Below are 14,300 nucleotides of genomic sequence, written 5' to 3'. Positions count from 1 at the left end.
TAATATTGATCGACTGGTGGACACCAATTTGGGACGATCATCTAGATCCCTTTTACTTTTTTTTTTCTCTTGGTAATATGGTATGCCGCTAAGAGAGAGAGCCCTGGGGAGTTACAGTTCTGGATCCATTCCAAATCTCCCCTCTCATCGCATTCTTCGCGTCAATTTCCCCAGTCACTCTTTTTCGACCTATTTCCTTCTCGACCAACTCTGCATATTGCTTCCTATTTCTCTCATGCTGTGATCTGTCAATCCCCGCTAAATACTTTGATTGGTCTTGTATCGACCATTCACGGTACACGGCGTGAACTTGGCATTCCTTGCGCCTGTTCTCTTCAGGAGACATTTCTCTCCCTAACCTCAATCTGCACTCGTCGTTGCACTTGAAGGTCATGCCGCTCATTTCATTCTCTGGATAAGGATATCCATTGAGTCACTTTGAAGGCATTGAGCCAAACCGAGACACTGATCAATCGACCATTAAGCTACTACTTACTACACACTCGCTGGATTTATCGACATTCGTTCAAACCAATCTTCAATATTACCGAATCGCATTCATTCCTTTCCTATTAGGAGGCGGCCCCTGAGCGCCTTCAGCCTACCACCCATGATGAATCGATTCCGCAAACACAAGAAGGCGAAGGAGCCCGCGGAGGATCAAGAAGCGACATCGCCAGGATTCAGTTTGAAGCCGTCGAAGAAGAAAGCGGCACCGGAACCCAAACCAGATTTCGATCTATCAGCCGCATTACCCCCGACAGACAACTTCCGCACCAGTCTGCTAATGCCTAAGTTGTCCGCTCGATTTAGCATGCTGAAGGAACAGGACGACCCACTATCAATGCTAGGCAAGGCCAGTGACGATAGCGTTTTATTTCCCAAGCGCGCTTCGCGACTCAATTTGTTTGGTCACAGCCCCGCCATGCTGGCAGACATCGACGAAGTTGGCTCCAATGACGGAAGCCGACCCTCTTTTTCACTTGACCGCACCGCTTCTTTCGCTTCCGGTGGGGATGGGTATGGGACAGACGATGACCGATCCCAGGCGGGTAGTATGATGAGCAGAGCCCGTCGCGCTGAGGGCAATAATCTGTTCGGAGGTCGCCAAAAAATTTACAAGATCCCGGTCAGATCGCCAGGGACAACAACCCCCGATGCATCAGAGGCTAGTCGCCGGGGAATGGGAAAGGTGGTTTATGACCACGACATGAACCTATCCGCTTTCCAACGGTTGCGCCTCAAGGAGAAGGAAGAGAGAACGGCGGAGGCCGCCCGGGAATCTGGATATGCCGCCTCAACTGCCTCATCTAACAGCCGAGCCACATACTCCTCCACCGCATCTGGGCCCCTGTCAACACTTCCAACATCAACTGCAGCGACCTCGGCCGACGAGTCACCGTTGAACACATCCCAATCTCCAGTGACTGGTTATCCGTTCCCCGAAACTCTTCCCGAGGCCCCTCGACCCGGTCCTGCCCCCATGTCTGCCCCGCGCAATGGTTCAATCCGGAACCGTCGCCTCTACGGACAAGGATTGACCCAGGCTGCTCAGAGCCAGCAGAGCTCGACCTTGAACCGCCTGGAGAGTCTGAGCCGCCAGCGTGCTGGCACTCCTGATCTCCCCTCTTTGAACCGTAACTACTCCAGAAGCGCCACCAACCTGCGGGACCGCCTGCAAAAGCTTGCAATTGTCGAGCCGGCTTCTACCACACAGCCGACTAGCCCTCCTTCATCCGCAACATCACCAAAGCCGCGCATGTCTGGAGAAGGCGCGTTCAGAGACCGTCTCTCGCCCACAGTAGGAACGTTTGGGGCTCCTCCCCTGAGCCCGCCCACAAGCGAGAACGACGAGGTTCCCTCGCTGTTGGCTGCCTCAATTCACCCAGAAGATCATGGAAAGGCTACCGCCATGGGCTTGTTCAACCGGCCCGCCACTGGTTTCGACGAGCAGGCATTCTCTCGCCGTCAACTTCAAATGCACCAAGGACGAGAGACCCCGCCTCCGCGCCGTGCTTCACCCCCGCGCCGACCTCTACCTGCAGAACCCGTGGGCCGCGCCCGGGGACTATCGAAGTCCAGCTATCGTTCGCGAGCAGAGTCCGCCTCGTCTCACTATAGTAGTGATGCGCACCGTGGTATCGATCAGTCTTGTGCGTCTAGCGTGGAGGCTTCTCCCTTCAGACCTGGAGTGAGGACTTTCTATTCCAACTCAACTGCCAGCGAGTCTGGCGATGAAGGAGAGAACCCCTCTTCGCACGAACTCTCATCTGCGACTTCGCTACCCACCGAATACGGTCCGCCGCTTCAGCAATCCAGCGTAGCATCTAACAAGCCATCGACTCCCACCAAGGATCACCTCGAAACGCTCCCCGAAGTGAGATACTCCGATCTAGGTGATCTTAGACCTATCGACGAGAACGACCTTGACTTCACAACTTCTTCTCCTGGAATCAGCGATAACACACCCAAGAGACCTGACTCGCCAACCCTGCAACCAGATCAAGGCTTTACTGGAATGGGGGGAATGGTTCGATCTCACCTCCGCCAGGAGAGTGAGAAATCTGCTATCTCCCTTCCTCCTTCACCTAGTTCCTCGCAGCACCAGAATGATAAACATTCCCCTAAGACCGGGACCCAGAAATCGATCCCTCAGCCGTCGTCTGCTCTTCCCATGAAAGCACAAACCCGTGAAGAGATTCGGCCATCATCAACAACCCGCCCAGGAACCTCGAGCTCGCAATCTCCTTCTGGACATTCTGGTGAGGGTACGGGTTCTCGAAACAGCGAAGAGTCATCCGCACCTGGAACTATTCCCGACACAGCTTCTGTGTCGAATGGCTCGTCCTGGAGGGAGGAATTAGAACTTCATCATCGCCGTCATGGTAGCACTGAGACCCAAAGGGAGCGAGAGGAGTTTGCCATCGAGCTGGCAGAGAGGCGTAGAATGGTGCAGGAGAAGCTGCGAAGTGTTGCCGAGAGCGACAGCCGATCCAGCAGCCCCACCCCAGGCCGGTCAACTCCAGACTTGTCCCGGGCTGGTAACGCATTTGCCATGTTGAAGCAAAAGTCCAGCAAACAGGCTGGCGCAAAGCCGGATCAGAAGAAGTTGTTTGGTTATGCCGCTGGCAATTCGTCCACACCTGCTCTCTCTTCAGATGCAGATGACTCGTGGCGTGAAGAGGGGCGGCCTTCTTTCAACTTCGGCCGGCACTCCAACTCCAGCTCTCCCCATATTGGATCAGAGCGTTCGCTCAGGTCTCGTATGCCATCTCTCAGTCGCGACAACAGCTACGAAGATTCGCGCGAGTCCAGCCGCAGCCGCGGCCACTCGCCTTTCCGAGACCAGAGAGATCGTGCAGGCTCGGATGCATCAGGTCGGTCCAAGAGTCGAACCAGACTTCGCGAACGGGATGACCTTGAAACTGTGGACGAGGGTTCAATCATTGCACATGAAAAATTCGTTGTTCCCGAGGGCTATGAGCCTCCCGTGCCTGTCTCGCACCCTACGTCGAATCGCCCATCAACAGAAATGTCTGATTCTGTGAACTTCGACCGCACTCCATCTGCCGCTTCGGGCAGAAACCGCAGTACCAGCCGATCCGGTACGCCGAGCTACCAATACGAACGGCCATTCCAGTTCTCGCAGTCCAACACGTCCTCGATCATGGGTGCTTCGCCCCGGCCCCCACCCGCCGCCCCGGCCTACTCTGCCAATGCCACCCCTCCGCTGAACGAGATGCCAACAGAAAACTCGTCTACATCTCTGGCTTCTTCATCCAGCAACTCGCAGATTCCCCAACGTGGTTTGGGACACGGCTCCCTGCTGAAGCGCCCCGTGAACAAGAAACAGATCTCCGAGCCTACCTTTATCTCATCCACATCCAACGTCCCTCTCGTCGGTCTCCCACCCGGATCCGCAATTCCTTCACCCAGCAGCGCACCTCCAGTGCCACCTATGAACCCCCGCCGTCGCCGCGGAACCGCCACCCAAACCATACTGGGTGCCTTTAAGAGCGACAAGAACGACTCTTCACGGGTCTCTTCCCCCGCCCCGAGCGCTGGGGACGAACACAGTGTCTTCCCAGATGAAGAGAAACGTCCGCGCTCCCGCAACCGTCTCCGCAAGACTTCGAGCGAGAGCGGTAACCTGAACGCGCGGGCGCGCCAGGGATCCATGACTGGCACTCCACCGGCTGTTCCTCATTACCCGCCTCCCGCTATCCCCGTCGATGGAGGCATGTTCTAAACAACTACCCTTCCCGCTCTTTATGTATTCACCTTGCCTCGGCTTAGGCTCTCCTTATTCCCTTCCTGTCTCATTTACCTACATCTACTCTACCTACCATTCCCTACACACCCCTTTTCCGGGCCTTTTATTCTGTTCTCTGGACTCCATTATCATTTCTGCTGTTGACGACTAGATACCACTCGGTGCATTTGAGCGTCTCATGTCTACTTTCGATCTTTTCTTTCCTTTTCCTTTGGTTATACACACTTTTGAGCTGGATTTTCATCTTCCACGTATGTACTCTATTTTGTTCAATTTCAATGGATACACCACTCGCTATATCAGCTGTTTATGGTATTGTAGACTGCTCAGACCAGGCGTAGGGTGTCTCTCGTTACATATGACTTCGATTTGAACCAGGGATATATATATCCTTCATGCTCTCAAACAGATCTCCTTCCAGCTCCTATTACGGCACGGGGAATTGAATATTGCTGACGTATTCATGCACAATCGGGAGACTGGTTACGATCATCGATGATCTATCTACGTTTATGTTACACGCAGTTGAAAAGGCATGTTAAATGGTATATAATTGCTTCATTTAATCTAGTATCATACATTTTCATTGCAATTCGTTCAAGCTTTCTCCACTGCCGTCTTGAGATATCCCAAGACCCTCTCAACAAGGAACTTCCGCGGCTCAGCTTGGTCATCATTACTCAAAGCATGAGAAGCATTAGGAATAACACCAGTGTGCTTCTGATCCCAAATCTGATATTTGCCATCATGGTCAGTAGCCTTCTGCCACCTAGCCAGCATCTTGTCCTTATCAACATAATCGGGAATCGATTGATCCTTCCCAGAGATCAAGACCATCAGCTTATGATTCAACAGTCCCTGCTGCTGAATCATACCAAAGGTAGTCCCGAAGTGGTCATCACTCAGATCCGAACTGAACAGATCATCCTCTTGAGGCGACTGAGGACTCTCAGGACTAACAAGACTCAAGAATCTCCGACAGCTAATCGGGGTATTGGCGGGATAAATCATGGAAGTCAACGAGAGAGGCAACATAGTATCATGAGGCTTGCCCTCAGCAACAGCCTCCTTCGCCAGCGCCTCCATCTCATCATATACAGCACGGGCCTTCTCAGGCGTCGTATCTCCAATACCCCACTTCAAGACGCAGAAAATAGCCTCGCGATCAGACACAGGCGCCTGCATGATCGCGCCGTCCAGCACGGGGCGCGTGATGTGTTCGATATCAGCATCGAAGGCGGGGAGCTTTGTGTGCGGGTTTGACTGGGATAGGTAGTGCAGGACGCACTGACTGCCCGTGGAATGGCCCATCAGGGCGATCTTGCCTCCGCCGAATTTATCCGCCTTGTAGCTTTTGATGTAATCCAGACATTGGGCGATTTCGTTCGTGTCGCGGTCGAGATGGCCAAGACCCCAGGATTGGTACGAGGATGTGAGGTTTAGTGTGAAGAGAGACCATTCTGTTTGCTGTAATGCGCGCGCGAGATCGGCCATGTAGGATGTTGTTGCGAGGCCGTCGCCGAGTCCGCCGACGAAGAGGAGACTGTGTGGTTGGCGGACGGTGCTGGAGGCATATTCGAATGTGACGAGGGTTTCAGTCTACATGTTGCGCGAGCAATTGTTAGTTGTAATTCGGTGTTATAATTGATAACGGGGCAGAAACGTACGTAGTGGTGCAGAATACCGGGAAGGCCTCCCTTAGGCCAGAACTTAGACATGTTGGCGAGTGAGTGATTGAGTGAGGGTGTGTGGTGGTGGGGTAGTGCGTAGGTCAATTGAAGGGGAAAACTTTCTAGGAGTTAGAGGGCCCTCCGGGACAGGGTCTTTTCTTTAATCGAACAAATTGCCGAGATCGGGCTTTGTGTCTTTCCGCCATGACGGAATGTGGACAATTAATGTCGGTTAGTTTGAACCGAATAACTCGATCCACAGGATGAACTGTTTCAGGCCATCTTATCAATCTGATTATACCGAGGCAAGCCGAGATATTAGGTAACAAGTCTCACATCCATGGGATCTTCGGCGCCAAGGTACAACCTAGGGAGTGAAAATGCAGACTTTTTGAGGAAATTATATGGATGTCTTGAACCAGGTACAGGTATTTCAGTATACCAGTTTAGGTAATACGTGTATCAGAAAACACCAGTATGTTACATATTGAATACCTTGGTATTTCGTCTTAACGGTATGTAAATACAACAATCCGAGTCCTGTCTCGCCTAGTACGGCTAGTAATTACACAAACCTCACGGGAAATAACGATAGACCAATAAAACCTCGCCGTTGAGACTAAAGCTGTGGTACACATGCAGGCCAGTCGGCACTAGCCGCTATAGGTAAGATCAACGGATCTGATTAGATTGATTGGCTGAAAACAGCGAATCTGATTAGATTGCCCCCCTTTGAAAACTCTACCCAACGTGCGGGCTAGGCGCAAGTAAATTCGTCAACACCTGCACCTCAACACAAGACTTTTCTGAGATGGTTAGAACTTCTTGGTCAATTCAATAGTCAGCCTTACCCGGCTTCATATTCAATGATCTTTGCCTGAAGAGGTGCTCATCATCTCATTTCATGCACTTTATTGTGCAAAATAAAGACTAAAGTATCTATGCAGCCTTTATCAGACCACAAAAGTAATATAGACGAGTGGATGGGTATTTTGTGGCGTTTGGAAGAATCCATTTAAAGCTCTCTACAACCGAGCCAAGAAATCAACTAAGGAACGTGCGCGACAGAGTGAGGCCTTTTCTTCAATGTTTTTTTTATTGTTACACGCTCGTTGCGCCAGGGCCTAAGCGGATATTATTATTTACTGTTACAGATGGGTGTATTCGGGCCATTTTATATTGGTACATTGCGAAAAGTGTACACGACACATGTGCTGTGCGTGCGTGCGGTTTTCAAGGTGGGTCTCGGAATGACAGAATATCGAAAATGCCCCCTCGTTCCTCGCTTCCATCGGGCTTTTCCGCTTGGGACGCACAATAATGGGTCCTCTGAGCACATGTGCAGTTGGCCTTCGAAACCTTGGAGAACAATTCCTTTTCAGTTTGGAGTTGGCTTGATGTGTTCCAGAATAGGTCCATAGGTCCATCATATCCACGCTGCTTTCCTCATTGCCTACAACATAGGTTCTCTTCATCTGTTTTGATGATGAGCAATGACCTAACTGAGCCGGGCGTCTTTGTCCATTAAAACAATCTTGGCGTAGAATGTCTTTTACTTCTCGTTTTTTCTTCCTTTTCTCTCATGTGGAGCCTGTGGATACGTTTCGTACCATACAGTATTGTATGTAGCGTTGAGATTGGGAATCACATACACGTATGGGTCGAAATCACTCAGGAAAATGAAACGGCCACATGCTTCGGCTTGGTATCATTTTGCCTTCCAGAACGGGTGCGTGTCGAATAATCCACCCACCCCGCAATAGCCGATCTCGGTGATGATATGCAAAATACATGCAGGGTACAGTCAGGATATTTCGGAGGTTACAAGCCTTGAGGTGGAGCTTGATGCAGCAGAACCGTGGCTAGTTGGCTATATAGTGACACACTTCCGTCTAATCGACCCGCGCAAAGGCTCCGGATTTAATCGTCAAGCTCCAATTCCTTCCTCACATCAACTCGAGGGTACTAAGACCAGCTGTGCTGGTCTGCCGTTATAATGGGCTTCATACCTCTCGAAGATGCCTATATTCACAATGCGCCAAATGGAATTGAGAAAGTGCAAACAGACGCAAATGGCGACTTTAGCTCATTCCCAATTGCGCATCTCGTCTCCGAACAAATCAACACTCCGACCGGCATGAAGGAAGAGATTGTGCTGTTGTCATGGCTCATGGTGCTCTTGCGCAGCCGGGAAGACAGCCAAATATCATACGAATGGTCCTACAAAGATTCCGCAAATGACGCTGAGCACGAATCAGTGAGCAAACTATTGATGAATGAAGTAATGAAAGGACTACAAAGTAATGTGGGAGAAGTTGCAACTGCGATCTCTCGGAATATCATCACGGGAGCGTCAAGTTCCACATCGCTCATTTTGAGCACCAGCTCTCTTTCTCGAACATCTGAAGAAGCCAAAGATGAAGTAAGTAAAAAATTAAAACCATAGTCATTCAGTCATAACTAACCGTAATTGAAAGGGTATGCTTCATCTCGAAGTTCGCTTCAATAATGCCCACCTCGAGATCCGCCCATTGTGGCACACCGAAAACATGTTGCCATACACAGTGAATCACCATGCTGAGGCACTTGCCGACACTGTCAGAGTATGCCTCACAAATCCAGAAGCGACCATTGAACAGTGCCTTCGTCCGACTGCAAGTGACCTGAACGATATATGGGGATGGAACCACGAATTACCTCCCACCTACAGCTTTTGTATGCAAGAGATGGTCGCTGAAAGAGCGCGCGAATACCCAGATAAAGTCGCCATTGATTCCTGGGATGGTAGCCTGACCTATGGCCAAATTGATCAGTGGTCCACTTCCGTGGCGTGCTCGCTCAAAGAAATGGGCGTCGAGCTGCACGATGTCCTCCCCGTGTGCTTTGAGAAGTCCAGGTGGACGATCATCGCTGTGCTCGGAGTGATGAAAGCAGGCGCAACCCTTGCGCTCATGGATCCAACTCTTCCGCTTGCCCGTCTTCAAAACATGGCGGTACAGGTCGGCGCGAAGTCGATGGTTGCGTCCCGCAAGCAGTATGAACTGTCACTGACGATCATGCCAACTGGAAACCACTTGGTCGTTGAAGAAGAGGCTTTCACAAATCCATCAAACTCCCCATCAATCTCCGACTTACCCGCTGTACCAGCCTCCGCCCTTATGTACATCATTTTCACCTCTGGCAGCACGGGCACTCCGAAGGGAGTGAAGATTTCCCACGAAACCTACACGAGCAGTGCCATCCCTCGAGCAAAGGCAGTTGGATACACACCAGAGTCTAGAGTTCTTGATTTTGCGTCGTACGCTTTCGACGTCAGCATCGACAGTATGCTTTTAACACTAGGAAATGGTGGCTGTCTTTGCATTCCATCCGACGAGGATCGACTGAATGATATCAACGAAGTTATCCGCAAAATGCAAATTAACTACGCAGGTCTGACCCCCTCAGTGGGCCGAATTCTGGATGCGGATGTCATCGCATCGCTCAGCGGCCTCGGTCTCGGAGGTGAAGCAGTCTCGGCAAGAGACGCCAACCACTGGGGCAAAGAAACCAGAATCATCATTGGTTACGGTCCCTGTGAATGCACCATTGGATGCACAGTTAATGCCAGCGCTGCTACTGGCAGAGATTACCTCTCCATTGGCCCAGGCAATGGTGCAGCCATGTGGATTGCCAACCCGAATGATCACAACGAGCTTGTGCCAGTCGGCGCTGTAGGCGAGCTGCTCGTTGAGGGCCCGATTGTCGGACAGGGCTACCTGAATGACCCTGAGAAGACTGCTGCTGCTTTCATTAATGATCCACCTTGGTTGATCGCAGGCCATAAAGACTACGCTGGTCGTCAGGGCCGTCTGTACAAGACTGGAGATCTTGGAAGATATGACCCCGACGGTCTTGGTGGTATAGTTTTCGTTGGACGAAAGGATACTCAAGTCAAGCTGCGCGGACAACGTGTCGAATTGGGTGAAATCGAGAGTCAGCTAAAGGCTGTTCTGCCTTCAGAAGCTAATGTTATTGCTGAGGTGATCACACCCAAGGATTATGGAGGCCAGCCAATGCTTGTCGCATTCGTTGCTTTCCAACCAAAGGGACATGGACAGGCCGAGCTTGCCTTGGACGAGATCTCAAGCGAGTTGAGCAGCATATTGACAAAGGCCAATGCGGACGTGGCGAAGACTCTGCCGCGATACATGGTGCCGACCACATATATCCCGGTTAATCTTATGCCAGTGTTGATTTCAGGCAAGACTGATCGCAAACAACTCCGAGCATTTGGTGCGACAGTTGATTTGCGCCAGCTGGACCAAGGAGCCGCAAGCACGGCTTCTCGGGAACTGAATGAGCTTGAAAAACGCCTGCGACAGGCCTGGGCCGAGACACTCAAACTCAAGGCAGAAGCCATTCGTCCCGATGACAACTTCTTTGCGCTGGGTGGTGACTCCTTGGCAGCGATGAGACTCGTGTCTGTCTGCAGAGCGCAAGACCTCGACCTTTCTGTCATCAGCACTTTCGGAAACCCTACCCTCTCGGCGATGGCCACCGTCGTTCAGCCTTGCAGCTCTCAAGTACAAGAAGAGATCCCGGCATTTTCTTTGATCTTCCAATCTGTCGAGAGCGCCCGCCTCGAAGCAGCACAAGCTTGTGGAGTGGATCAAGCAGATGTGCAAGATATCTACCTTTGCACACCCACACAGGAGTCATTGTTCACCTTCTCGCTCAAATCGACAAAGGCGTACGTCGCTCAAAGAGTCGCATGTATTCCATCGCATATCGGCCTGGATGTTTGGAAGAAGGCTTGGGAAGAGGTCGTTGCAGCAAGCCCTATCCTGCGATCTCGTCTGGCACCGCTCCAAGACCCAGGCCTTCAGCAAATTGTTGTGAAGGAAGGCGTCTCCTGGAGGTACTCCACTGACCTGGACCAATATCTCGAGAATGACCGGAGCGAGAGGATGAACCTCGGACAAAGTCTGGCTCGATACGGCCTTGTCAGCAATCCAAATGAAGACAAGCGGTATATGGTCTGGACTGTCCACCACGTTCTCTACGACGGATGGTCAGAGCCAATCGTTCTCAAGCAAGTCAGCGATGCTCTGCAAAACCAGTCTGTCGAGATCCAGACACAGATGCGGAACTTTGTCAAGTATGTACGCGATACAGACGAGACCGCCATGCATGACTTCTGGCGACGGGAGTTGAAAGGTGCTGTCGGCCCTCAATTCCCCCGCCTGCCCTCTCGCGACTTCATGCCAACCCCCAATGGCCTGATCGAGCATCAGATTGCCCTGGAGACAAGTGCCGGATCACCTTTCACGATGGCTACATTGGTCCGCGGTGCATGGGCCCTCGTCGCATCCCAATACACCGGAAGCGACGATGTCGTGTTTGGTGAGACACTCACTGGTCGTGACATTTCCCTGCCGGGCGTGGAAAGCATCGTCGGACCACTGATCGCAACAATTCCCATCCGCATCCAGGTCCGCCGATCCAGCTCAGTCGAATCCTACTTGCAGACGGTACAGCAAAGCATCTTGGCTCGTACACCCTACCAGCACATGGGAATGCAGAACATCAGAAAGGTCAGCCAAGATGCGCAGTATGCATGCGAAGCCGGCACCGGACTAGTCATCCAGCCGGACCCCGAGTACGTGGGTAGCGAACTTGGATTTGAGCTTGGAGATGTTGTCCGTGAGGCGCTTCATTTCAACCCGTACCCGCTCATGGTTGCCTTTGGAATCCGCAAGGGTGGTCTCAGAGTTTGCGCCAGTTTCGACAGCAGCCTGATCGAGGGTTCGCAAATGCAACGGATCCTTGCACAGCTGGAAACCGCTTGCGTGCAGTTGTCCAAGGGTCTTGATAAGCGAATTGATGAGATCTCTTGCCTTCCCGAGACAGAAGTGAACCAAATCTGGCAATGGAACCAGGCTCCTCCTCTTTCCGTGGATGAAGCCTCTGGCAACCTTCGCGCCCATGCGAGCACTAAGCAAGGAGCAGTCTACCCTCGTGCTGTGATTCCTTGGGTGTGTGATGCTCGTAACCCGGATTTGTTGTCGCCAATCGGCAGTGTTGGTGAGCTTTGGCTTGAGGGAGCTTGTCTCTCTGGGGAAATAGTCGAGTCCCCTGCCTGGCTCGTGGCCGGAAGCTCTGGATACGCTGGCCGATCAGGGAAGGTGCAGCCTACAGGTGACATGGTCCAGCTTCAGGACGATGGAAGTCTCGTATTTATTGGTCGCAAGGAGAATGTCGTACCTCTTCAAGGACATGCAGTGGATATTGCAGACCTTGAGTCGCATTTCGCAAAACACCTCCCATCAGCAACTCGCGCTGCTGCATCTGTGTTCCAGCCATTGAGAGAAGGCACTCAGAAAGTGACAGAGCAAGAGCTGGCTGTCTTCATCGAGAACCAGCCTCCTCAGGAGGACAGTGTAAGAGTCATGCCGGCGAAATACGAGATGGTTGGCGACCAGACGACTGTCTGCGACACTATTTCCGTCACGCTTGCTGTGTCATTGAAGAAGCTTGACAAATTTATCCGAGACTCACTGCCATCCTACATGGCCCCCTCTGCATACGTTGTGGTTGACAAATTGCCTGCTGGACTGGAGCAACTCGATCACACGTCACTCAACCAATTGGCCTCGAAGATACCTCAAAGCGTTCTCGAACAGCTTCGTGAAGGCTTCAAAGAGGCATGGACGAAGGGCTTGGCGCAGACAAACCTATCGCCAACAGAGAAGATCCTGCAATCCGCTTGGGCGAAGATCCTCCAAATGAGCCCAGAGCAGATCGACGTCGACGATAACTTCTTCCGCCTCGGAGGTGACTCTGTCTTGGCAATGAAGTTGGTGTCAAGTCTCCGCATACAGGGACACAGCTTGTCAGTGGCTGATATCTTCCAACACATGCGTCTTTGTGATGCAGCCAAGGTGCTAAAGGTGGACCAAGTGAAGGAAAGCGCTCAGCCATACAAGCCTTTCTCCGCGCTGAACAATCTGGATATCAAGATGTTCTTGGCCTCAACTGTCCGTCCCAAGCTTGCCAACCCAGGCTGGCCCATCGAGGATGTGTCTCCGATCACAGATTCGCAAGCGCTCGACATCAGAGGAACCATTGGGGCGCCACGCACTTCCATCCAATACACCATGCTATACTTCGACCAAAATATCAATCGTGAGCAATTGCTACGCACCTGCAATGACCTGGTCAAGACCCACGATATTCTGCGCACTGTCTTCATTGAGCATGAATCGTCCTTCCTTCAAGTTGTCCTCCAAGACGCACATGTCCCCGTGGTCATGCACGAGGCTGACAAGGAGATTGAGCAATACGTCACCGAGCTCTGCACAGCAGACATCGAGTCAAACTTCGAGCTTGGATCGCCGTTCCTCAAGGTTTTCCATGTTCAAGCCACCGACGGAAAGCACTGCCTCGTGCTAGGCCTTTCGCACGCCCAGTATGATGGTATCTCACTCCCCAGACTGCTCCAAGACTTGGAGACCCTGTACGTCGGAGACAAGGTTGTGGACTTTGAACCATTCGCCTCGTACATGGCACGGGTTTCCGATGGACGTCTCCAAACCCAGGCAGTCAGCTACTGGGGCGATCTGCTCAAGGGCTCGACACTGTCAGTCCTCGACGGCGCCTCGATCCAGCCCACAGACAAAGCCATCTTCCACGAGAAGGCGGTCGAAGAGTTCCAGCCCGTCCAGGAGATCACGACGGCAAACGTTCTCACCGCAGCATGGGCACTGGTACTCGCCCGTCGTCTGGGCAAACCTGACGTGACCTTCGGCACAGTGACCTCAGGCCGAACTATCGACCTAGCAAACGTGGAGAACGTCATGGGTCCATGCTACCAACTCACTCCTGTCAGAGTGAAGTTCGAGTCACAGTGGACCGCGATGGATCTACTGCGCTTTGTGCAGAAGCAGAGCGCCGAATCTGCGGCGCACGATTTCCTCGGATTCGAGAAGATCTCAAAGCAGTGCGCGCAGTGGTCACCGGAGGCGCAATCATTTGACTCGATTGTCCATCACCAGGACTGGGATGATTTCGATGATATGCCATTCGCTGGAGCTTCTTGCAAGATTGATATTTCAAACCCACATGGCGATGCTGCTTATCCCTTGAAGGCTGTCTCGTTTGTGCGTGGTGGGAAGATGCATGTTGGATTTGTTGGAAGTGAAAGGGACGCGACGTTTGTGGATGCCACTCTTGATGAGTTGGCTGCTGCTGTTCAGGAATTGTCGGGTTGTCGCTCTGATCCCCTGGTGCTTGGTGCCTGAATATGATATATGATATTTTTATAAAGCAGATAGATTGGAGATGGTTTGGAATTTGATTGGCATTGTTTTTGTTAT

At 51.9% G+C, this 14,300-nt stretch overlaps 3 protein-coding genes across 3 annotated transcripts; 2 read left to right on the top strand and 1 right to left on the bottom strand.

The window, feature by feature from the left end:
• Nucleotides 1-613: 613 nt before the first annotated feature.
• On the top strand, nt 614-4,249 carry N7471_011396 (uncharacterized protein; the record flags this gene model as incomplete). Its single annotated transcript, XM_057284115.1, has 1 exon — nt 614-4,249. One exon carries the CDS (start codon nt 614-616, stop codon nt 4,247-4,249), a length of 3,636 nt encoding a protein of 1,211 aa, XP_057130381.1.
• A 621-nt stretch (nt 4,250-4,870) lies between these two features.
• Nucleotides 4,871-5,991, bottom strand: sidJ (putative siderophore biosynthesis lipase/esterase; the record flags this gene model as incomplete). The annotated part of the gene is made up of 2 exons (XM_057284114.1): nt 4,871-5,872; nt 5,941-5,991. 2 exons carry the CDS (start codon nt 5,989-5,991, stop codon nt 4,871-4,873), a joined length of 1,053 nt encoding a protein of 350 aa, XP_057130380.1.
• A 1,948-nt stretch (nt 5,992-7,939) lies between these two features.
• Nucleotides 7,940-14,225, top strand: sidD (nonribosomal peptide synthase SidD; the record flags this gene model as incomplete). The annotated part of the gene is made up of 2 exons (XM_057284113.1): nt 7,940-8,365; nt 8,421-14,225. 2 exons carry the CDS (start codon nt 7,940-7,942, stop codon nt 14,223-14,225), a joined length of 6,231 nt encoding a protein of 2,076 aa, XP_057130379.1.
• Between the last annotated feature and the right edge of the window lie 75 nt (nt 14,226-14,300).

This window comes from Penicillium samsonianum (assembly GCF_028829775.1).
Source record: "Penicillium samsonianum strain IBT 33392 chromosome Unknown utg000007l_segment0_segment0, whole genome shotgun sequence".
Classification (NCBI taxonomy): domain Eukaryota; kingdom Fungi; phylum Ascomycota; class Eurotiomycetes; order Eurotiales; family Aspergillaceae; genus Penicillium; species Penicillium samsonianum.
The sequence above is the reverse complement of the archived record's forward strand: the minus strand, read 5'-3'. Positions and strand labels throughout refer to the sequence as shown.